At 47.1% G+C, this 24,477-nt stretch overlaps 1 protein-coding gene across 1 annotated transcript in view; it reads left to right on the top strand.

Annotated features, from left to right (window-relative positions):
* Positions 1-4,154: 4,154 nt before the first annotated feature.
* The window catches only part of ADSS2 (adenylosuccinate synthase 2), a 30,852-nt gene continuing 10,529 nt past the window's right edge, over positions 4,155-24,477 (top strand). Inside the window, exons 1-5 of the mRNA XM_038761412.1 lie at positions 4,155-4,439; positions 19,134-19,236; positions 21,040-21,108; positions 21,731-21,781; positions 23,564-23,630. Coding sequence (XP_038617340.1) covers positions 4,155-4,439; positions 19,134-19,236; positions 21,040-21,108; positions 21,731-21,781; positions 23,564-23,630 — 575 coding nt within the window. The remainder of the gene's footprint in view (positions 4,440-19,133; positions 19,237-21,039; positions 21,109-21,730; positions 21,782-23,563; positions 23,631-24,477) is intronic.

Below are 24,477 nucleotides of genomic sequence, written 5' to 3'. Positions count from 1 at the left end.
GGCCCCAACCGCCGTGCGCGCGCACCTCCCCGCGCGCATGCGCCCCCACCTCCCCGCGCGCATGCGCCCCCCGCTTCCTCGCCCCCTCCGCCCCGAACCGGAAGTGGCCGAGCTCGCGGCCGTCAGCCCCTCGGCCCTGAGGAGGCGCGCGTGCGCGTCCCTTCATTCATTCATTCATTCATTCATTCATTCCTCTATTTATTTATTAATCTGTTTATTTATTTATTAATCTGTTTATTTATTTATTTATTGTACTTGTACATATCTATCCTATTTATTTTATTTTGTTAGTATGTTTGGTTTTGTTCTCTGTCTCCCCCTTTTAGACTGTGAGCCCACTGTTGGGTAGGGACTGTCTCTAGATGTTGCCAATTTGTACTTCCCAAGCGCTTAGTACAGTGCTCTGCACATAGTAAGCGCTCAATAAATACGATTGATGATGATGATTCATTCACTCATTCAATCGTATTTATTGAGCGCTTACGGTTACAATAAATGATTGATTGATTGATTAATAGGCCATTCCTCTCACTCTTCCTGTCTATACAAACTCTGCTGTAAACTGTAAACTCATTATGGACAGGGAACATGCCCGCTAATTCTGTTGTACAGTACTTTCCCAAGCGCTGTCCTGGTTTTACTTTAAACCTCATTCATTCACCGCTAGGCCCTTGATGATTTAATGACATTTAGGATTTATTCCTGATGTGAATAGAGAACGTAAGCCTTCAGAGTGAGTCACCTCCCTCTCGTTGCTTACAATATCTGTTTGGAAAAAAGAAGTTTTTATTCTCTCCCTTTTCTCCTTCCCTCTTCATTTTAAGGGCTGATTCATAAAGTTCCAGGCTTTGTTCACCTTGTCACTTTTTCCAGGGATTTCCCTCAACACATCGCTCTAGAGAAAGTTATGCTGTCACCCTCTGCTCGTGTATGAAATATTGCCAAGACATGGAGGTTGAAGCCATCTAGGTTCAGCATTTCTTGTGTAGGGACTGTATATGTTGCCGACTTGTACTTCCCAAGCGCTTAGTACAGTGGTCTGCACACAGTAAGTGCTCAGTAAATACAATTGAATGAATGAATGAGGGGTGTTTACAGAGAATTGTGGTTCTGATAATAATAATAATCATAAAAACAATAATAAAAACATTTACCAAGGACATACTATGTGCCACGCACTGTTCTAAGCCCTAGGGTAGGTACAAGATAATCAGGTTGGACAGAGTTTTTATGCCACATGGGACTCATATTCTAAGTAGGAGGTAGAACAAGTATTGAATCCCCATTTTACAGATGAGGGAACTGAGGCCCAGAGAAATTAAGTGACCTGTTCAAGGTCAATCGGTGGACAAGTTGCCAGGGCGGGGAGGAGAATCCCAGTCCTCTGACTTCCGGAATTGTCCTCTTTCCACTAGGCCCCGCCACTTCTCTGATGCCAGTTTTCTTGGTGAAAAACTGGACTTTGTGTTTCTTTTATCCAGGAAAAAGGACTGCAGAATCGAGGGGTGGAAAAAAGTGAGCGGAGCGGTAAGGGATCTGGTTTGAAAAGGGATAAATCTGTTTTAACCCAGATGCGAGGAGAAGGGGTGTGACGAGGAGAAGGGGTGTGGCGAGGGAGTTGTGATTTGAACCACTTTACTCCAAAAAGTTTATTCCCACGGGAGGCAACAATACCTCCAGGGTAGAATGAAACACGAGGTCCTGGAGGAGTCGGGGTGGGAAAGCGGGCACCCTCAAGCTGACAACTCCCAGCATGTTTTCCCGCCGTTAGACAAGGGAGTCGGCCGAAGGCGTTCCGAGCCGGGAGCTGCGCGGGCTTGCCCCTCGTTGATTCACTCATTCATTCAATCGTATATTACATATTTATGTAATATATATATATATTACATATTTACTATTCTATTTATTTTATTTTGTTAATATGTTTTGTTTTGTTGTCTGTCCTCCCCTTCTAGACTGTGAGCCCGCTGTTGGCTAGGGACCGTCGCTATATGTTGCCAACTTGGACTTCCCAAACGCTTAGTACAGTGCTCTGCACACAGTAAGCGCTCAATAAGGTTGAATGAATGAATATGTTCCCCCTCCTCCTCCTCCCCATCCGCCCCACCTTACCTCCTTCCCCTCCCCACAGCACCTGTATATATGTTTGTATGCATTTATTACTCTATTTATTTATTTTACTTGTACATATTTATTCTATTTATTTTATTTTGTTAATATGTTTTGTTTTGTTATCTGTCCTCCTGCCTTACCTCCTTCCCCTCCCCACAGCACCTGTATATATGTATATATTCATTCATTCATTCAATCGTATTTATTGAGCGCTTAGTGTGTGCAGAGCACTGTACTAAGCGCTTGGGAAGTCCAAGTTGGCAACATATAGGGACGGTCCCTACCCAACAGCGGGCTCACAGTCTAGAAGGGGGAGACAGAGAACAAAACAAAACATATTAACAAAATAAAATAAATAGAATAACTATGTACAAGTAAATATATGTTTGTACATATTCATTATATTCTTATTTATTTATTTATTTATTTAATTATTTATATTTATTTATTTATTACTTATATTTATTATTATAAGCGCTTAGTACAGTGCTCTGCACATACTAAGCGCTCAATCAATATGATTGATTGATTTATTACTCTTATTTATTTATTTTACTTGTACATAGTTATTCTATTTATTTTATTTGGTTAATATGTTTTGTTTTGTTGTCTGTCCTCCCCTTCTAGACTGTGAGCCCGCTGTTGGGTAGGGACCGTCTCTAGGTGTTGCCAACTTGGACTTCCCAAGCGCTTAGTACACAGTAAGCGCTCAATCAATACAATTGATTGATTGATATTTACTATTCCATTTATTTTATTTTGTTAATATGTTTTTTGTTCTCTGTCTCCCCCTCCTAGACTGTGAGCCCGCTGTTGGGTAGGGACCGTCTCTATATGTTGCCAGCTTGTACTTCCCAAGCGCTTAGTACAGTGCTCCGCACACAGTAAGCGTTCAATAAATGCGATTGATTGATTGATTGATTGAAAGAATGAATGAACCGCCCCCGCTCCGAGGAGGGGGCCGTCGCCCTCCGGCCTACAACTCCCAGCATGCTTTGCTCCCCGACGGCAAGGGGGCAAAGGGAGTCGGCTCGAAGCGGTCAATGGCGGGAGCGGAGCGCGCTGCATGCCGGGAAGTGTAGTCCGCTCCCTCACGTGCTGAGGGGAGAGCGAGGCTCAAAGCAGCGGGAAGCGGCGCGTGCTGCATGCCGGGAAGTGTAGTCCGCTCCCTTACGGGCTGAGGGGAGAGCCAGGCTCAAAGGAGCGGGAAGCCGGTCACGCCCTCCGCGTGAAGGAGTCGGCTCGAAGCGGTCTATGGCGGGAGCGGCGCGCGCTGCATGCCGGGAAGTGTAGTCCGTTCCCTCACGGGCTGAGGGGAGAGCGAGGCTCAAAGGAGCGGGAAGCCAGGCACGGCCTCCGCGTGCAGGAGCCGGCTCGAAGCGGTCTATGGCGGGAGCGGCGCGCGCTGCATGCCGGGAAGTGTAGTCCGTTCCCTCACGGGCTGAGGGGAGAGCGAGGCTCGAAGGAGCGGGAAGCCGGGCACGGCCTCCGCGTGCAGGAGCCGGCTCGAAGCGGTCTATGGCGGGAGCGGCGCGCGCTGCATGCCGGGAAGTGTAGTCCGCTCCCTCACGGGCTGAGGGGAGAGCGAGGCTCAAAGGAGCGGGAAGCCGGGCACGGCCTCCGCGTGAAGGAGTCGGCTCGAAGCGGTCTATGGCGGGAGAGGCGCGCGCTGCATGCCGGGAAGTGTAGTCCGTTCCCTCACGGGCTGAGGGGAGAGCGAGGCTCAAAGGAGCGGGAAGCCGGGCACGCCCTCCTTCACAGCGGTCAATGGCGGGAGCGGCGCGCGCTGCATGCCGGGAAGTGTAGTCCGCTCCCTCACGGGCTGAGGGGAGAGCGGGAAGCGGCCGGCGGTCAGGGCCTCCGCGTGAAGGAGTCGGCTCGAAGCGGTCTATGGCGGGAGAGGCGCGCGCTGCATGCCGGGAAGTGTAGTCCGTTCCCTCACGGGCTGAGGGGAGAGCGGGAAGCGGCCGCCGGTCATGGCCTCCGCGTGAAGGAGGCGGGGCGCGGGGCGGGGAAGAGGCTCCCGGCCGCTCCATCCCTGCATGTGGCGCGGCGACCATCGGGGAGCCCGGCTCGCCCAGCCCGCCCAGCCCGCGGCCGGTGCCGCAGCGGCCATGTCGTACCTGGAGGCGGGACCGGTGCTCAACGGCGAGGGCGGCGGCTCTGGCTCTGGCTGTGGCTCTGGCTCTCGGAGGGCGCCGGGCCCCGCCAAGCGGGCGCGCGGCAACCGGGTGACCGTGGTCCTGGGCGCCCAGTGGGGCGACGAGGGCAAGGGCAAGGTGGTCGATCTGCTGGCGCAGGACGCGGACATCGTCTGCCGCTGCCAGGTAAGGGCCCGGCCCGCGCGAGGAGATTTTACTTCTACCTATCTATTCCATTTATTTTGTTTTGTTAGTAGGTTTGGTTTTGTCCTCAGTCTCCCCCTTTTAGACTGTGAGCCCACTGTTGGGTAGGGACTGTCTCTAGTTGTTGCCAACTTGGGCTTCCCAAGCGCGCAGTACAGTGCTCTGCACGCAGTAAGCGCTCAATAAATACGATTGATGATGATGACTGTCTTTATATGTTGCCAACTTGGACTTCCCAAGCGCCTAGTACAGTGCTCTGCACACAGTAAGCGCTCAATAAGTACGATTGATTGATTGTTTGATGGCGGGCCGGCGCCGCACGATCCGCACTCCCCGAGGCCTGGCCTCCAACGGCCTCCCCGGGCCTGCCCGCCCACCCGCCACAACACGCCGCTGCTCGGAGAACTGGAAAGAGCCCGCGCTTGGGAGGCACAGGTCGTGGGTCCAAACCCCGACTCCGCCAATTAATAATAATGGAATTTATTAAGCGCTTTATATGTGCAAACCACTGTTCTAAGCGCCGGGGAGGTTCCAAGGTGATCAGGTTGTCCCACGGGGGGCTCACAGTCTTAATCCCCATTTCACAGATGAGGGAACTGAGGCCCATCCATTCATGCATTCAGTCGTATTCATTGACCTCCTCCAAGAGGCCTTCCCAGACTGAGCCCCTTCCTTCCTCTCCCCCCCCGCACCCCTCTCCATCCCCCTCATTTTACCTCCTTCCCTTCCCTATAGCACCTGTATATATGTTTGTACATATTTATTTATTTTACTTGTACATATCTATTATAATTATTTTATTTTGTTAGTATGTTTGGTTTTGTCCTCTGTCTCCCCCTTTTAGACTGTGAGCCCACTGTTGGGTAAGGACTGTCTCTATATGTTGCCAACTTGTACTTCCCAAGCGCTCAGTACAGTGCTCTGCACACAATAAGCGATCAATAAATACGATTGATTGATTCATTCAGTCGTATTCATTGAGCGCTTACTGTGTGCAGAGCACTGTACCAAGCGCTACGGAAGTACAAGTTGGCAACATGTGGAGACGGCCCCCACCCAACAGTGGGTAGGGTCCACTGAGGCCCATTCATTCATTCAGTCGTATTTATTGAGCGCTTACTGTCTGCAGAGCACTGGACTAAGCACTTGGGAAGTACAAGTTGGCAACATTTAGGGATGGTCCCTACCCAACAGTCTAGAAGGGGGAGACAGAGAACAAAACGAAACATATTAACAAAATAAAATAAATGGAATAAATATGTACAAATAGAGTAATAAATACGTGCAAACATATACATATATACAGGTGCTGTGTGGAGGGGAAGGAGGTAAGGCGGCGGGGGGATGGGAAGGAGGGGAAGAGGAAGGAGAGGGCTCATTCTGGGAAGGCCTAGAGAAGTGAAGTGAAGTTCATTCATTCATTCAGTAGTATTTATTAATAATAATAATAATAATAATGGCATTTAGTAAGCGCTTACTACGTGCAAAGCACTGTTCTAAGCGCTGGGGGGATACAAGGTGATCAGGTCACAGTCTTAATCCCATTTTACAGTTGAGGTAACTGAGGCACAGAGAAGTTAAGTGGCTTGCCCAAGGTCTCTCAGCTGACAAGTGGCGGAGTAGGGATTCGAACCCATGACCTCTGACTCCAAAACCCGTGCGCTTTCCACTGAGCCACGCTATTTATTGAGCACTTACTGTGTGCAGAGCACTGTACTAAGCGCTTGGGAAGTACAAGTTGGCAACATATCGCGACGGTCCCCAACCAACAACGGGCCCACAGTCTAGAAGTGACTTGCCCAAAGTCACCCAGCCGACAATCGGCGGAGTCGGGATTGAACCCTGAACTCTGACTCCCAAGCTCGTGCCCTTTCCACTGAGCCACGCTGCTTCCCGGTCAGCCGTGTGACTCTGGGCAAGTCACTTCACTTCTCGGGGCCTCAGTTCCCTCATCTGGAAAATGGGGATTAAAACCGCGAGCCCCACGTGAGACAACCTCGTTACCTTGTAACCAACCTCCCCAGCGCTTAGAACAGTGCTTGGCACATAGTAAGCGTTTAATAAATGCCATTGTTATTATTATTATCTGGGCCTCAGTTACCGCATCTGTAAAATTTGGATGAAGACTGAGCCCCCCCGGGGGACAACCTGATCACCTTGTAACCTTCCCAGTGCTTAGAACAGTGCTTTGCACATAGTAAGCGCTTAATAAATGCCTTAAAAAAAACCTTTTCCTTGGGTCCCTCCACCTCCGGGGCCTGGGGAGAGGAGGAGGAGGTGGAGCCAAGCCGGACCCCTACAAAGACGGGGCCAGTTCGGGCCTCCAAAGGGCAGCCCGGGGCTCGTAGGATCGTTTTTAGCCCCGGCCTTTATGGGACGGTTTTTTTTTTAAAAAAAGGCTTCGAAGAGGGTCACGTGCAAATCGAACTTGTGCGGAAAGGACTGCTAATCCTTCCTCTTACTTCCCAGCCCCCGCAGGGGGTTAAAGTGTTTGCAACACAGGGGCACAAGATGGTAGGTTTTATGGCAGGCCAGTTGGAGATTTTTGGGATCATCGAAGAACCACCTTCTAGTAGCTTCTGCAGGGTTTTTTTTGGTCCCCCGGGTTTGAAGATAACATTCCCAAGCGCTTAATACAGTGCTCTGCAATCAATCGTATTTGTTGAGCACCTAAGAGGTGCAGAGCTTGGGAGCGTATAGTACAAAAATGCTGCCCACATCGAGCATACAGTCTGGAAGTGAGGAGACAAACCTTGATTCTTTCATTCATTCAGTCGTACGTATTGAGCTCTTACTGTGTGCAGAGCACTGTACTAAGAGCTTGGGGAGGTACAATGCAACAATAAATGGACACATTCCCTGCTCACAATGAGCTTACAGTCTCGAGGGGGAGACAGACATCAGTACAAATAAATAAATTCGAGATGCATACATAGGGCTGTGGCGCTGGGAGTGGGGAGGAACAAAGGGAGCAAGTCAAGGTGACACAGAAGAGAGTGGGAGATGAGGAAAAGTGGGGCTTAGTCTGGGAAGGCCTCATGGAGGAGATGTGCCTTCCATAAGCCTTTGAAATTTGGGGAGTCAGCCCGGTGAGGGCAGGGATTGTCTGTCCTTATTGCTGGATTGTACTTTACAAGCGCCTAGTACAGTGATCTGCATACAGTCAGCACTCAATAAATATGACTGAATGAATGAATTGTCTGTCGGATTTGAGGAGGCAGGATGTGGGCCAGGGGTTGCCCGCAAGACAGGCAAGACCAAGGCACAGTGAGGAGGTTAACACTAATAATAATATTGATGGTGTTTAAGTGCTTACTATGTGCCGAGCGCTGTTCTAAGCACTGGAGTAGATACAAGGTAATCAGGTTGTCCCACGTGGGGCTCACAGTCTTAATCCCCATTTTACAGATGAGGTAACTGAGGCGTAGAGAAGTGAAGTGACTTGCCCAAAGTAACACAGCTGACAAGTGGCGGAGCTGGCATTAGGACCCATGATCTCTGACTCCCAAGCCGCTGTGTTCTTTCCACTGAGCCACAAGTGTGCAGACTGGGTTGTAGAAGGAGAGTAGTCAGGTGAGGTGGGTGGGGTCAAGGTGGTGGAGGGTTTAAAAGCCAATGGTGAGGAGTTTTTGATGTGAAGGTGGTTGGGCAATCTCTGGAGTGTTTTGAGGAGTGGGGTGACATGTCTTGAACGTTTTTGTAGAAAAATGATCTGGGCAGCAGAGTGGAGTGGGGTGAGACAGGAGGCTGGGAGGTCAGCAAGGAGGCTGATGCAGTAATCCAGGTGGGATAGAATGAATGTATTAACGTGGTAGCAGTTTGGATGGAGAGGAGAGAGTGGATTTTAGAGATATTGTGAAGGTGGGACCGACAGAATTCAGTGATGAATTGAATATACAGGTTGAATAAGAGAGAGGAGTCAAGAATAATGCCAAGGTAATGGGCTTGTGAGGCAGGAAAGATGATGGTGCTATCTACAGTGATGGGAAAGTCAAGGAGAGGAAAGGGTTTGGGAGGGAAGAGGAGGAGGTCAGTTTTGGACATGTTAAGCTTGAGGTGATGGGAGGAAATCCAAGTAGAGATGTCTAAGGCAAGAGGAAATGCGAGACTGCAGAGAGGGTGAGAGATCAGATTTGGAATGTAGATTTGGGTATCATCAGCCTAGAGGTGGTAGTTGAGGCCATGGGAGCGAATGAGTTCTCCGAGCGAGTGGGTGTAGATGGAGAATATAAGGGGACCCAGAACTGAACCTTGAGGGACCCCCACAGTTTGGGGGTGGGAGCTAGAGGAGTAGCCCGTGAAGGAGACAGAGAATGAACAGCCAGAGAGATGAGGAGAACCAGGAGAGGACAGAGTCAGTGAAGCCAAAGTTGGATAATGTTCCCAGGAGAACGGGCTGGTCCACAGTTCGAAGGCAGCTGAGAGGTCTAGGAGGCTGAGGATGGAGTAGAGGCTGTTGGATTTGGCAAGGAGGAGATCATTGGTGGCCTTTGAGAGGAGTGAAAGGGGTGCGATTGTCATAATATATAATTTAAAGATACGTACACAAGAGTTGTGGGTTAAATCCCCCCCCCCACCCCGACATCCACACACCACCACCACTCATGTATTGTAAAGGTACGTACTTTAGAGTGGGGAAAATGTCAAATGTCCGGAGGTCATAGTTGTATTACCCTGCACACAGTAAGTGCCCAATTAAACATGCCCATTAAATGTGTCATTCTTATGTTCTCCTGGAAGATGGGCTAGGGAAACCCCTGCCCCTGCTTGGGGGGAAAAATGACCCGTGATTTCCTCATGGAACTGGGTTCCCTAGAAACAACAAAAAAACCCTCAAAAAAACAACGGACTGCCCCCAGAGATCAGTCCCGTTTATTTCCGAAGATCTGGCACGCAAGAATGTAATCCGGGAACTCTTCAGACAAGTGTCAGCAGCCCCCCACTGCTGCAACTACCCTGCCCTATAACCTTAGCGCCTTTCTTCAGGCATTTAAATTTTTTTTTAATTAAGTGCTTATTCTGTCCCAGGCAATGTTCTAAGCACTGGAGTAGATATAGGATAATCAGGTTGGATACAGTCCATGGTCTACGTCACAGTCTCAATCCCCATTGGGTAGATGAGGTAACTCAGGCCCAGAGAAATGAAGTGACTTGCCCAAAGTCACACAGCAGACAAGCGGTGGAGCAGGGAGTAGAACCCAGGACCTTTAGACTAACAGGCCTTTGCTCTATCCAGTATGCCACACTACTTCTTTTGAATTCCCATCTGATGGCATGAACCGTACCCAGGTTCAGGAGAGACCAGGGGAGTCCTAGTGAGCAATGTCTTGGTAGAGCAAATATTCTTACTTCGAGGGACAGGGGAGAAGGTGACTCTAGGACCCACTGATCATGTCCTTGTGGACGTCTACAGAGCAGTTGGCCTGAGCATAAAGGTCCTCTTCTTGGGTCAAAATCCTGATCCATCCAGCCCAAGTGACTCGCAATGGCACCAGAATAATAATAATAATTATGGTACTTGTTAAGCACCTACTGTGTGCCAAGCACTGTTCTAAGTCCTGGGGTAGATGCAAGTTAATCAGGTTGGATGCAGTCCCTGCACCACAAGGGTCTCACATTCTTAATCACCATTTTACAGGCGAGGGAAATGAGGCCCAGAGAAGTAAAGTGGCTTGTCCAAGGTCACACAGCAGGCAGAGCAGGGATTAGAAGTCAGGCCCTTCTGACTCTAATCAGGATGCTTGGAGGTAGAGACCAGAAGGCAATGTGAACCCCATGTGGGACAGAGACTGTCCTACCTGCTTAGCTTGTATCTACCCCAGCACTTAATTCAGTGCCTGGCGCATAGTAAGCGCTTAACAAAGACAGTAATAATTGTAGGCGCTGGTGGCTAAAGACAGCCTTGAGGCCTTGCCAGGCAATCTTGAAACTCTTCCAGTGAGACATTATTTCCTCATCCTCCTCCCCAACCCCCCACCTCTTCCTTCCTCCCCAAATCTCTTCAGAGCCCTGTATTCTTTGGGTGGTTCAAACCATATCCTGTCAGATGAAGCCTCCATCCTCATTTGATCTGGCACTGGCTTTTTTTTAAATCGCAGTTCAGGACCATCCAGGAAAGGGCAGCGTATTTCATGGCTGTTCTTTCCTGGAGTCTCTACACAGCGAGGTGCCTTTCCTTGGTTGTTCCCCCTCCAGACTGGAAGGTCTATTCAAGATGTAGGGGCACAGGGTCAACCCTCCTCCACTCCCCCATCACCTTGAGGAAAAGAGACTTCACATCAATTTGGGGGATAAAAGAACTGTCAGGCATTCAGGCCTGTGAGGACAGCCTTGGAGGGCTGCCGGAAAGGATCATGGTGCAGGCTGACAAACAACTTTTTAACCTCAGAAAATCGGGAAATCACCTATAGGGACCCTTTCAGTGTGGAGGTAGTCCAGAAAATGGCCGTGCGGGCAGGACAACCCTTTGTCTGTTATTCTAATCAGGAGGCTCTTTGATCCCTGAGGAAGAAAGCTAGATGAATGGACAGCCTCTGTTCTTGTGAAGTTGGCCACTTAGAGTGGAAGGAAAATTCCCTGCTGTCCCACTAAAGGCTTTGAACCCGGAAGCTCCTCGAGAGCAGGGAACACGTCTACCAACTCTTCTATTGTACTCGATATTCTTTATTGAGCACCTGCTCTGGACAGAGCACTCTACTAAGTGGATTGTGGATTAAGGTTGCCCTGTAGATACCACGAGTGAGGTGGGAGGCAGTAGAGCAGAACGGAAGCCACACACCACTGGTTTGAATTCCTTTTGGGCAGTGGAAGAATGGCCAGTGGAGTTGGAAGGAGCCAATTTTTATTTATGTGACTTTAGGCACTACTTTAATGGTGCCAAAGTCAAACTGATCTCCATGACATTTTCTGGAACAGAGAAATGAGATTATTGGCTGAGGGGACAAGAAGGAAGGAGGACAGGAGTCTGCTAAACTATGAGATGTTAAGTGTCTTGTGACCAGAATTGGCTGGAGAATGCCAAAATGATACGGAAGGGACAGTTTTTGTCAAATTTGCAGTGCATGCTCAAAGTGAAATTGCCAACATTCACGAACTTCAGATGAAAGCGGTGCTTTTATTTCGAGCATTCTGGCCTTGATTTGAAAGAGTAGCAAACAAAGCAGAAAGCTGAACTGATAGTCTTCATGACTTATCAGACTGTAATTCTGCCTGATGTATATCGAGAGAATTTATATGCCTCCCCTGTCAACCGTAAACTCCTCCCTGTAGACTGTAAGCTCTGTGTGGGTAGGGATCTTGTCTACCTACACTATTGTACTTTTCCCAAGCTCTTAGTGTAGAGTCTGCACACAGGAAGCGCTCAATAAATACCACCAATGGGTTGATCGACATGCCAGCTGGTGAACTCTGTGTAGTGTGTGTTTTGAAATCAGTCCTATCACTGTCATATTGCATCACGTTTTCTATAAAGAAACGCCACTGGGCATTTAGTCTTCCCGCACCCTTGGATTACTTCATTTCCGTTCCCTGTACGACATTTGCTCAGCAAATGTTGATCTGTCAAACAATATTACCCTCATGAGATGCTCTCTGTCTCTGCTTCTATGTTTGTTTGTTTTAATTTGGTATTTTCTCATAATGCCTCCTGCCGTGAGAGATGGGATGAAGGGGCGGCCCCTCTTCACTCTTGATTTTTTTTTCTTGGTGATCAAACCAAACCGTAGTTACTGAAGCCTAGGCTGAGCTACCTCTTCGTGCCTTGCACATAGACATGAGGATAGAGTTGTGTAGCAGCAAGCCTCAGTTCAGGGCTTGTAGGTAGTTTGTGTTGGCATAACTCATGCTGACTATCCCACTTTCAGTGACGGAGAGACTTTTCAAGATACCGACAGAGAGAACTGTGGTAGGTCTGGGCTTTTCGGTGGCGTAGGTGATGACCACCATTCTGGATACCTTAGCTTTGAGTGGACTTCGAATCCTCACCACATTGCCAGTCGGAGGACCAGCTGACTGACTTTGGGGTTTTCTTGTTATTCAGGAGCTTTATAAAAACGTGGCATCTTTGAGCATTGAGCCGCTTGTGTTCCCAGTGGCCTTCTTGGCTCTGAAAAACCTCAGGATTCATTTTTTATTATTATGGCATTTGTTAAATGCTTTGAGCCCAGCACTGTACTAAGTGCTGGAGTAGATACAAAATAATCAGATTGGACGCAGTTTCCATCCCACATGGGACTCACAGTCCAAGTAGACGGAGACAGATTTCTTTAATCCCTACTTTACAGATAAAACTGAGGCACAGAGAAGTGGAGTGACGTACCCCAGGTGACAAAGCAAACAAGCGGTTGAGCTGGGATTAGAACCCAGGTCCTCTGACTTCCATTTCCCAGGCTCTCTCCCACTAGGCCACACTGCTCCTCACGCATGGAGGGTTTCCCTAGTCTGGGTTTTCAACTCAGTGTTTAATGCCATTCATTTACTTTGTAAGGCAAAGTAAATTCTTATCATTGGGAATGAAGACCAAAATCCTCTCACACTTCTGACTTCCAGGCCTGTGCTCTAACCATTAGGGCATACTGTTTTCCCTCACATCTGCCCCTTCTCCACCGACCCAGTATTCAATCTGTAACATCTAAACAGCTGACATCTTAAGCCGTATCAATATTGATTTCCTGGGCTCCTTGTATTTTGAATCAATGCATTTTTGACTTCATTCCTAGAGGCATAAATTGTGGTGTCTCCAACGCACAGTTCCTTCAGATGGCAGAGAATGCCACCGTGAAATCTTTCAGACTCTAAGTTTCCCCACAAAACACTCGACTTCCCCTCCTCCTTTTACCGTCTTTGTGTCCTTTGTTTTCACCCTGCCTTGACATGGCCTCTTTTCGGCACTCTTTCTTTCCAGAGACAATGGAGTCCGCCGTTAAGTATGGGTGTCCGCTCTCTCTTGCATCTTCCCCTTCTGTCGTTTCACTTTCCCGTCCTGCTCTTCTCTGCCTCAGCTGCTTCCTACCACGGAGGGAAGCAAAGTCGGGCTCAGCGTTTTGGGGTTTTCCTTTCTCCTTTCAATTGTAATTGGATCCATTCTCTTCAGCAGGTCTTCCATGATGTCACACCACCAGATCCTTCTGCTCAATCAACAAGAGGCACCCTGCAATTCATGCAACTCTCTTTTTCCTCTGGCAGTTCTGAACCTCCTTCAGGAGCTTCTTTCAGGCCCAATATTTTTCATCGTTATTCCTCTCTTCTTCTCCTCTCCCTCTGATGGTGGGGAATTTTTACTTGTTTAGGTTAACATATATGTTCACCTACAGGATGTGTTAACCCCTGCATCACAAAATGGTTATTTCAGCAGCTTCATAGTAATATGTTTTCACAAAGTCTGTCTTTTTTTAAAAAACATTTTATTTTTCAGCAGAGGTCTAGTCTCGCTTTATTCCAAAATAACTCAGCATTTCTGCTTTCCCACAGAATATTAATCCCTATGAGTTTCTTCATGTTCTGTTTTTTTTATGGTGCTTAACAAATACAAAGAAGTGCCTGGCACCATACCAAGCGCTGGGGTACACAGAAGCTTACTAGGTTGGGCACAGTTCATGTCCCACGCGGGACTCCCGGCCTTTATCCCCATTTTACAGAGGAGGGAACCGAGGCACAGAGAAGTGATTTGCCCAAGGTCACAGAGCAGACAAGTGACGTTTTTCCTGAAAACATCACAGAACCTCCCTTTTAAGCACTCACATTTGTGCTTCTTTACACTCAGTGCCTTTGTCCATTATAACTATCCTCAAGCATTTCTCCTCGTCCCTCTGTGAATCAGATGCAGCCAAAGATTTTGCTGTTCAGAGTGCGTTCTCCTCACTTTGTTTCTGGAAATCCATTTCCTGTAACAGAGGGGCAGCGTGTGGCATGGTGCCCACCAGTTGTCATCCGGAAGTTTGTTACTGCCTGTCGTTATTCTTGATGCTGACGATTGGAGTCTCCCATTAGGAACGACAGATGGGCTTCAGGTCCAAAAGTCGAGCACTGTGAAGCTCTGCGGAGGAGTTGATGATAGAGTTAATGGCTGGTCCAGAGCCCCTTGGGTAGTCTTAGACCTGCCAGTCATGTTCCTGTAGGGGAATGGAGCGCATTGCAAGGTGTCTGTGCCCTCTTTGCCAACATTAATCCGTTGCAGGCAGAACCAAAACTGGGTCCCAGAGCTGGGCTCAGTCTCACCAGACCAACAGCAGTGCGGCCTGGTGGAAAGAGCCCAGGCCTGGGCGTCAGAGGATCTAGGTTCTAATCCTGCCTCTGACATTTGCTTGCTCTGTGACCTCAGGCAAATCCCTTCACTTCTCTGGGCCTCAGTTCCCTCATCTGCCAAATGGGGATTCGGTACCATTCTCCCTCCTACTTAGACTGTGAGTCCCAGGTGGGACCTGCGTATCTTTACTGCTTTAGGACAGTGCTTGACAAATAGTAAGTGCTTAACAAATACTAGCAGAGGTGGTCCTTTATGCTTGTGCCAAGTAAATATTAAGAAATAGCTAAGAAAAGCAGTAAAGCTGAGAATTGGGGACTGAGTAGCTGCCTAGAGAAGTGTGGGAATTTTGCTTCTTTTGAAAGCTTTGCTTTCTATATTCTCAGATTGTTAGTTAAATTTGTTGTCTTATAAGGCAGTAGAAAAGGGCTAAGAAATTAAACACAGTGTGGAAATGCTCCCCAAGTAAACGGCTACAGTTCACTTTGTTGTTTCTGGCATCTGCATTCATCTTTCTTTCTTGAGGAAAAATACAAATACTCATGGAGATCATTAATGAATTATTTAATAGACAGGCCTAAAGCTCATTAAAAATAGAGCTGTTTTCTTTCTCTCCCCTACCCCCACCCTACAAAAAAGAATGAGTTTCTGGCTCAGTAACTGGTTTGAAGTCACTTTAACAGCCTGTGTAGGATCAGGCATCGTAAAATATAGATAACTGCTTGCTCTGTTTATTCTCTCTGAATTTGTTGGTTCTCATTATTATAATGCTAGGTTTTGGGCTTTACAACATACAGAAGTGTGGCAAAAGAAGATAAGCTCCCCATAAGCAAGTAATAATTATAATAATGCTTACTGTGTGCTAAGGACTGGGAATAGATATGTGACATCCAGATCAAGTAATCTCTGACCCACATGGGGGTTCAGTCTGAGTGAGAGAAAACACCATTTTAAAGATGAGGGAACTGAAGCCCAGAGAGGTTAAGTGACTTTCCGGAGGTCACACAGCAGGCCAGTATAGAACGGAGACTAGAACAGGAAGGGACTTAGGTCACCAGGTCCAGCCCCCTGCCTCCAGGTAGATGAAAAATAATACCAACCAGGGCAGATGAATTCCAGGCCTGTCTCTGAGGACAGCTGTTCCATAATCTCCCTCAGTGTCGAATTCATCTATCTGACAGTCAAGAAGTTGAAATCCAGTTGAAATCTGTCCTGCTTTCATCAGAAACCCAGTTCCTCTTGCCTGGTCCTCAGGGGAGAGAGAGGGTTAACCAACTCCAAATCCTTTCTACCTTTCTACCCAGGCCTATTTTTCACCCCTGTCATCTTTTCGGTTTTCCGATCTGGCTCCTCTCCAGTTTGCAAACATCCTTTTAAATGTGCAGCCGGAATTGGATGTGATTTTCTTACCAGGGCCTGGTCAGCGCACCCTTTTACGGTTGTACTCCTCTTGATCACTTCTCCAGCCCTCCCGTAGTTGATTGATCGTATTTATTGAGCACTTACTGTGTGCAGAACACCACGCTGAGCACACAGTATTATACCACAGAGTTGGTAGACATTCCCTGCCCACAGTGAGCTCACAGTCTCGACGGAGAGGCAGACATCAATATAAATACGTAAATTACAGATATGGACATAAGGGCTGTGGGGCTGAGGGAGGGGTGAATAAAGGGAGCAAATCAGGGCGACGCAGAAGGGAGTGGGAAAAGAGGAAAGCGGGGCTTAGGGAAGGCTTAGGGAGAAGATGGGCTTTCAATAAGGCTATGAAGGAGAGAAGGGTAATTGTCAGATAGGAAGAGAGCGGGCATGCCTTGCAGCATGGTATTGGTGACTCATATTCAGAGAGGGTTCAACTCGGTTCCCAGGGACTTTTTTCCACTGTGCTTCTGGCTGTTTTTGTGTCTAGTTTTTCTGCCGACATGCAGTATTTTGCACTTGTCCTTGACTGGATTTCATCCTGTTTTGTGTGTTCAGCTTCCCAATTTATGTAGAGCACTGTCTGGGATTTTCCCCCCTTTTTTCCAAAGTGGTGGCACCTCCCCTCTCCCCCCCAACCCCAAAATAGCTTCGCCCACAGATTTGAGCATGCTTTCTGTTTCCCTGTTCATTATCTCCAATAAAAAGGCAGTCAGCTCTACCCTAACAGATGTTCTCAATGCTTAGCGGTTAGTACAGGGCTCTGCATACTGTAAGCATTTAGTAAATGTCCACTGATTTTTTTTTTTCCCCAGCACGTTTTGAAGAGGTCATCGGTGGGGAATTAGGGAAAGTTCTGAGAAATTGCGCCTTTGTGGGTAGAAGCGATAGTAGTAGTAAAGTCGATCTCTTAATCGATAGCATTTATTGCGTGCCTACGGTGTGCAGAGCAGTGTATTAAGTGCTCGGGAGAGTACAGTAGAAATTCATGTAGCTGATTCCTGCCTTCAAGCATCTTACAGCGTAGCAGGGGAGATGGTTACAGATTACAGATTAAAGGAAATCCTAACAGAGTGTGTAAGGTACGTACCTATGACCTAGAAGGTGGTAGGTATCCTTAATTGCTTAGGTAATAATAATTATGGTATTTGTCAAGTGCTTACTTTGTGCCAGGCACTGTACTAAGTGTTGGATGGGAGGGCTGAGATGGCAGTTGGGAAATATAAGGGAGCAGGTAGGAGTAGTGGTAGAAAAGGTATTTATTGAGCAGCCACTGGGAGCAATGCACTGTACTAAGCGCTGGGGAAGATAGAACACATCCCACAGCACTTGTGTATGTATCTCTAAATTACATTTTTAACTTATATTAATGTCTCTCTCCCCCTGTAGACTGTAAACTTGTTATGGGCAGGGAGCGTGTCTGCTACTTCTGTTGTATTGTACTGTCCCAAGTGCTTAGTACAATGCCTTGCACATAGTTAGTGCTCAATACCACTGATTGATATCTGAGGAGAAATGGGATATGTCTACCAATTCTGTTGTATCGTACCATCCCAAGAACTTGGTACAGTTCTCTGCACACAGTAAGCGCTCAATAAATTCCATTCGTTGATTGAGAAACAGGCACCCACAAGCACTTGGTGTTGGTCAAGTCATGTATCCTACAAAGTGTCTTCTCACCGGGGGCCGGGGGCTGGGAGGGTCCATATTATCGGAGCAACAAGTGTGCAAAATGGGCCCAGGCTAAAGGGCGATCCTTCAGGTTGATGTTTTGTAGCTACCTATTGGGGAAGATGTCTTAGCTACTCTGCAGAAGCAGGTCAAGAATGTCGATTCCATCCAGCCGTGGAAGATGCCCCATGGGAGGGCACTGAAAGCCCTGCTGAAATCTCGCTCGATTTCATCCGTTGTCTCCCCATTGTGGCCGATCCCTCGATCACCGAAGTAAATTACTTTTGGCACCAGGCATGCTTCCCTAGAGCTATGTTGGTTGTTTCCTAGAATACTACATTCTCCTAGGTAGCAACAAGTAGATGGGGAATTTTGGCTCGATTCCTTCCCAGATAATGATGTGATGCTGAGCGATTACAAGGCACTGCCAATCAATCCATTAATCGATGGGATTTATTGAGCGTTTACCATGTGTAGAGAACTGTTCTAACCGCTGCCACGCTTTGGAAAGATGGGTACAACTTTTGCCCTTTGTCAATCCTCCCCTTTGAGTTCTTCAAACCAGGCTGTGGACTCCGGTCGCAACCACTTATTTTGTCGGCGTTCTAAGGGGCATCTCGTCCTGATTCAGTCAGTCAGTGGTATTTATTGAGTGCTTACTGTGTGCAGAGCACTGTACTTAGGTGTTTTGCTCCGACTTTGGGTGAGTCTGTAGGCCCTGTTCTTCACATCGTGACACCTTCAAAACTAAAAGATTGAGTTTGAGAGGAATTGGAACTCAGGCTACAAGAGTCAGTGGGCAGGCAGAATTTGATACCTGCTAAAGCATCTTTTGAGGATTTTGTTGGTCTTAAGGTTCTTTACAGCTTTGCAATTTAGGGCTTGCTCTTGGTGCTGTGAACAAGTGAGCTGCTGCTGTTCACTTTAAGAGAAAAACAAGCAGGAGACAAAAATACCTTGGGTGAATGAGGGGAGGAGATGACTTGCTGAATAAACTTGTTTACCATTCTGAAGAGTCAGCTGTGTGGAGGCCATTGTAAATCTGGGACTGCCTTATTTTGGAGCAGTGGTCGATATATTTTGTTGTAACCACCATGAGTAGTCTTAAGCAAACCTAAGCACGGAAGTGAAAAGTGACTCTTGGTCCTAAAATTTTTATAATACAGTAAAAGGTGTGATTTTAAAAACTATATAAAAAAGTTTACCGTCTACCCTCAAATTTGCCAAAGCCTTTGGGTAAGTTCTGGGTTGGGACAAGGGAGTTGTTGAAATGTTTATTAAAATATTCCACCCCCGAGGAGAGTCTTTCATTCACTGAATCATTGTTTTTAACGTTTACATTCCAGGGAGGAAACAATGCAGGGCATACAGTTGTTGTGGATTCTGTGGAATACGATTTTCATCTCTTACCGAGTGGAATCATCAATCCCAACGTCACTGCCTTCATTGGTGAGTGTGTGGAACCAATAGGAAGTCAAGCTAAATTAATCAAATAATCAAATTAGATTTATTCCAAATGAATGTCTGATTCTCACCTAGTGATTGGTTTATCGGCTTTTTGTGAGTATGTCATACCAAAATGATTGAAGGAGCTTTACATTTTTATTTAGGCCCTCTAGAGTTAGTACATTCCTGGGATAATGACTTGAGGGTTCTCTCTAGCCTACCCCCCACCCTTTTTTATGGTATTTATTAAGTGCTTACCATGTTCCAGATACTGTACTAAACACGGATAGATGCAAGCGTATCAGGTTGAACATAGTCCATGTCCCACATGGGGCTCCCAGTCTTAATCCCCATTTTACAGATGAGGCCCAGAGAAGTGAAGCGATTTGTCCAAGGTTACACAGCTGGGATTAGAACCCAGGTCCTTCTGAATCCCATGACCATACTTCTTCCCTCTTACTGCAATCATTGCAAACAAATCCATTTTTCACAAATTGCTCACCAGTCCTAAAAGTTAAACAGGAAAGGCTACTTAATGGGTGGGAAAGAGCGAGAGAGCCTCAAAGGCAATGGTCAGGGCGTTTGCTCGATTGTAGAGGTAAGGGTGAAGCAGAATCAGAGAACATCTCTTGCCGTTTATATTAATGTCTGTCTGCTTATTGTTGTATTGTACTCTCCCCAGGGCTTAGAACAGTGGTCTGCCCATAGTAAGCTCTCAATAAATACACTGGAATGAACGAATAATCTGCAGAAGGGAGAATTTGGAGGCAGAGAGGTCAACAAGGGAACTGCGTCATTAGTCAGGAGGGAAGAGCTTTTGTCAGAGGAACTTGTGTCAGGGGGGATGGCCGTTGAGTAGAGAGGAAGGGGTGGTTTTTTTGAGCAATATTGTGGGATTAGGGAGGGAAGATGAGTTCACTTTTAGGCATGGTTGAGGTGCCAGCAGATGAAAATGTTTCCCTTTAAATTAAAAAGAATTCCTGTGCTCTTTAATATTTTGGGAAGGGTAAGTGTCGATTGAGGGAAGTTCGTAAAACAACTAGGATAGTTACACTTGGGATGGTTTTGTTTGGACAGATGAATAAGCCATTCCTTGGTGGGAATTTCCCTTTATGATAATAAGCTTTCATCCTCCCCCGACCCCACTGGTGCTGCCAATTTCATCCGTTTGAATTCCGTAGGGAACTTGATCAGTCATAGTTTGCAAAGCCTGGTGTTGGGTGGGGAAGAGAAGAAAAGCGGGGGAATAGGTGCTGAAGCAATCAACAAAGGTTCCCGTTCACACCCCTTCCCACCCACTCCCGGGGGGAGACCCTTTTTGCTCAATTTCCAACTTCCCCAATACCTTTTTAAAAAAATCTCTCCATCATCTTAAGCAGCAGCCTTTAACTCCGGGTGGGTGTGCCCAAGGCAGGGGCAGGTCCTGGGTATTGGGGTGAAGGATGGTTAGTTCCCAGCAGTCCCTCGAAAAGGGCAGATTGAAGGTGTGGCCCCATCTGGTATTTTTGGCAAAAATTCAGTAGACTGGCGTCAATGGAAATTTAACGTGGGCCTTAAAGGACAGATGTAAATTCCAGAGAAGGGTGAATTCTGCTAGTATAAATAAAGGTGCTTCACTGTGGTGAGGAGATGTGTGTGAGGTCGGGAGATGTGAACATTCTGAGTAATTGAAGGCATGTACAAATGGGTACTAAATAGAAAAACAGCAGAGCAGTAAGCATATGAGGGAGATTAATACTGTTCAAGTGCCACAAATGACTAGCATCTGTAGCTTGGATTTTTAGTGCCTGAATGTGTATTTTTCAGGAAACGGTGTGGTGATTCACTTACCAGGATTGTTTGAAGAAGCGGAGAAAAATGTACAAAAAGGAAAAGGTATGAATGATGCCCGCCATTCTGGCCTGCAGCTAAATATGAATTTCTGGTTAGCGTCTGTCCTCCTTAGGAGGGACCAAGGGGTGATTAGTGTAGTCAGAAGGCGGCCCATGGAAGGATAAATCATCTTAAGGCTCCCATCTATCCAGCCCCCTTAGCTTAGGGAAGCTATGCTGTTCGGAAAGGAGGGGGTTCCTGGGTCTGGGACGGAGTTGCTGAGACTCCCCAAGTGTCACAGTCCCGGGAGGAAGGCAGAATCAGCACCAAGGGAGATGCGGGGACCCAGGGACCCCATCCAACACCCCCACCCTTCCTCCTTTATATGTGCCTCCCTGTCTGGCGACAGGCAATCAGCCAGAGGGGGAGGGGAGTGGGCAGGTCCTTGGAATGCCCTCTGACCCTCACAGTCTAATTGGGGAGAGGGGCCATGGGGACGGGAAGAAAAACCACAGGATCAGCAGTAAGAGTCAAGCAAGAAAAGATTACCTGATTAAATAGCTACATGGAAAAAAGAAATATACACAGGTAAGTCCTAAAGTGGCTGATTAGCTGGGGAATGAGCGGAAGAAGAATCATTACAATGCAAACGTTCAATTAATATCACTTTTTTTTCCCCCTACAGGTCTGGAGGGCTGGGAAAAAAGACTGATCATTTCTGACAGAGCACATATTGGTAAGGTGAACATATTGCATGTTGTCTCTCCCCTGGAACTCCCCCCACCCCCTGATTAAAAAAAAGCAAAACCAGGCCATCTCTCCGTATGCTGCATTGTGCACTGGGCTTGGGATTTTCGTTGTGGTCAGAGGGCTAGAATCCCGACACTCTTTAGCCTGGGCTATGGTCATTCAGCAGCCTACTCTTGATTAGCTTTGGAGATTGGAAAGTAACTTCTCCATCCCTCAGCCACAAATACTTCAGAAGCTCACTAGCCGCTGCTACCTTCTCCTTGTCTCCCTCCTCCCCCTTTTCTCTCCTCCTCTTCTCTTCCCCCTCCTTCTCCTCCTATTCAATGGGGCTCAAAATATTCCAGGACCTATCACCAGGTCAAGAGCAAGTGATAGGTGACATCACCCATTAACAACCGACAATCCTTCATTCCCACCACAGAGATTGCAGGGCTGAGAACCTGCGGGAAGGAATTGATTTTTAGTGACGGTGGTTTGCGCAGTGCCACCCACACTCCCTCACCTTCACCCGTCGTGTTCCTGAGGGGCACAGAGGGCAACGACCGTATAGGCGGGCAGGGGTAGCGTCCTTCTCCAGAGTTGGTGAAGCTGCTCACTCATCTTGTGAAATATACTGTTGTCACAAATAGTCAGTGGTGTGAGTGTACTGTGGAGTGGCAAAGAAGAGAGCTGCTCCATGTTTGTAACAAAATTGCTGAATTTCCCAAGATCAAAGATGTGTTGAGTCCCAAACAATATGGTAATAATAGCAATATTAATAGTATTCGTTGAGCACTTACCTCTGTGCCAGGCATTGTTCTGAGCGCTGGGGTGGATACAAGCAAATTGGGTTGGACACAGCTCCTGTCCCACATAGGGCTCACAGTCTCGGTTCACATTTTACAGATGAAGTTACTGAGGTACTGAGAAGTCAAGTGACTTGCCTGAGGTTACACAGCAGACAAATGGCGGAGCTGGGATTAGAACCCATGACCTTCTGATTCCCAGGCCAGTGAGCCTAGGCCAGGCCACTATGCTATGTTGCCCTGGACCTTTATTGAACTCTAAACCTCTCTTCATGCTTGAGAAGAAAATGCTCTTAATTCATCCTCCACCAACCAATCAATCAATCAATCAATCAATCAATCGTATTTATTGAGCGCTTACTATGTGCAGAGCACTGTACTAAGCGCTTGGGAAGTACAAATTGGCATCACATAGAGACAGTCCCTACCCAACAGTGGGCTCACAGTCTAAAAGGGGGAGACAGAGAACAGAACCAAACATACCAACAAAATAAAATAAGTAGGATAGAAATGTACAAGCAAAATAAATAAATAAATAAATAAATAGAGTAATAAATATGTACAACCATATATACATATATACAGGTGCTGTGGGGAAGGGAAGGAGGTAAGACGGGGGGATGGAGAGGGGGACGAGGGGGAGAGGAAAGAAGGGGCTCAGTCTGGGAAGGCCTCCTGGAGGAGGTGAGCTCTCAGCAGGGATGTGAGCAGGGAGGTGAGCTCTCACCAGGGATGCAGTCACTCTGTCTTTGCCAGTGAGCAAAATGTCATAGAGCAATATATCCCCGCAGGTTACAAGTCCTTCTCATTCTCACATTTCAGGGAGGGACAGTCACTGCTTGTGATTGAATAATCAAAGGAGGGCAATAGATTTTTAAAAGAAAAGATCAAACAAATCTCCCAGTGCCGAACAGATTGAAATTCCATTTCGAAGCCTCAGTTTGCATTTTGACAGGTGATGTGGTTTGTCTTCTTCTCCTTAGTGTTTGACTTTCACCAAGCTGCCGATGGCATCCAGGAACAACAGAGGCAAGAACAAGCCGGGAAGAAGTATGTATCTTTACATTTTGTCAAACGTGGATTGTAGAACTTTAATTGATGTGTTTCAGGGAGCGTCAGGTGCTTCAGTTCAAGTCTGTCATAAAAAGGAATAGTGGAAAGTCTTATTGTGTATTTCAGTAGAAAAGAGCAAGTGTAGCACAATCAAGGGTATTATTGCAGTGCAGAGGATTGTATTAAGCGCTTGGGAAAGAAAATACAATGGAGTTGGTAGTTGTGATCCTTGTCACCAGGGTTTTATAGTCTATGGGGGAGAAAGACATTAAAATAGATAGCAGTTGGAGAAATAGTAGATATAACAATATATAAGTGCGATGGGGCTGGGGTGAGTATCAGCACTGAAGAGGTATGCAGACAAGTGGAAAGTTTAATCGTTCTGTGGATAAACCCCATCAGCCAGAGTGGCCTAGTGGGTAGGGCATGGGCCTGGGTTCCAATCTCGGCCCTGCCACATGTTTGCTTTGTGACTTTGGGCAAGTCACTTCATTTCTCTGTGCCTCAGTTGCCTCATATGTAAAATGGGAATTAAGACTGAGCCCCGTGTGGGATGTGGACTGTGTGCAACCAGATTAGCTTGTATCTACTGCAGTGCTTAAGACAGTGCCTGGCATATAGGTAGAGCTTAAAAAATAACATTAAAAAAGCATTATTCCACATTGTTCCATTCATGGAAAGCTAGGTCTGATAGAATTGCTTCTGAATCACTGAGTTGACGGGGCATTAGAGGCAAGATATTTCAAATGGCATATTTCACAGTCGTTTTGAAAGTACTTTGGGGGCCAATTGTTTAAAGTAGAGTTCTCATGGGAAAAGCTTTTGCAGGGGATTGGGAGAGTAG

This window comes from Tachyglossus aculeatus, chromosome 19 (genome assembly GCF_015852505.1).
Source record: "Tachyglossus aculeatus isolate mTacAcu1 chromosome 19, mTacAcu1.pri, whole genome shotgun sequence".
Classification (NCBI taxonomy): Eukaryota; Metazoa; Chordata; class Mammalia; order Monotremata; family Tachyglossidae; genus Tachyglossus; species Tachyglossus aculeatus.
Note: the sequence above shows the minus strand (reverse complement) of the source record. Positions and strands in the feature narration are given on the sequence as shown.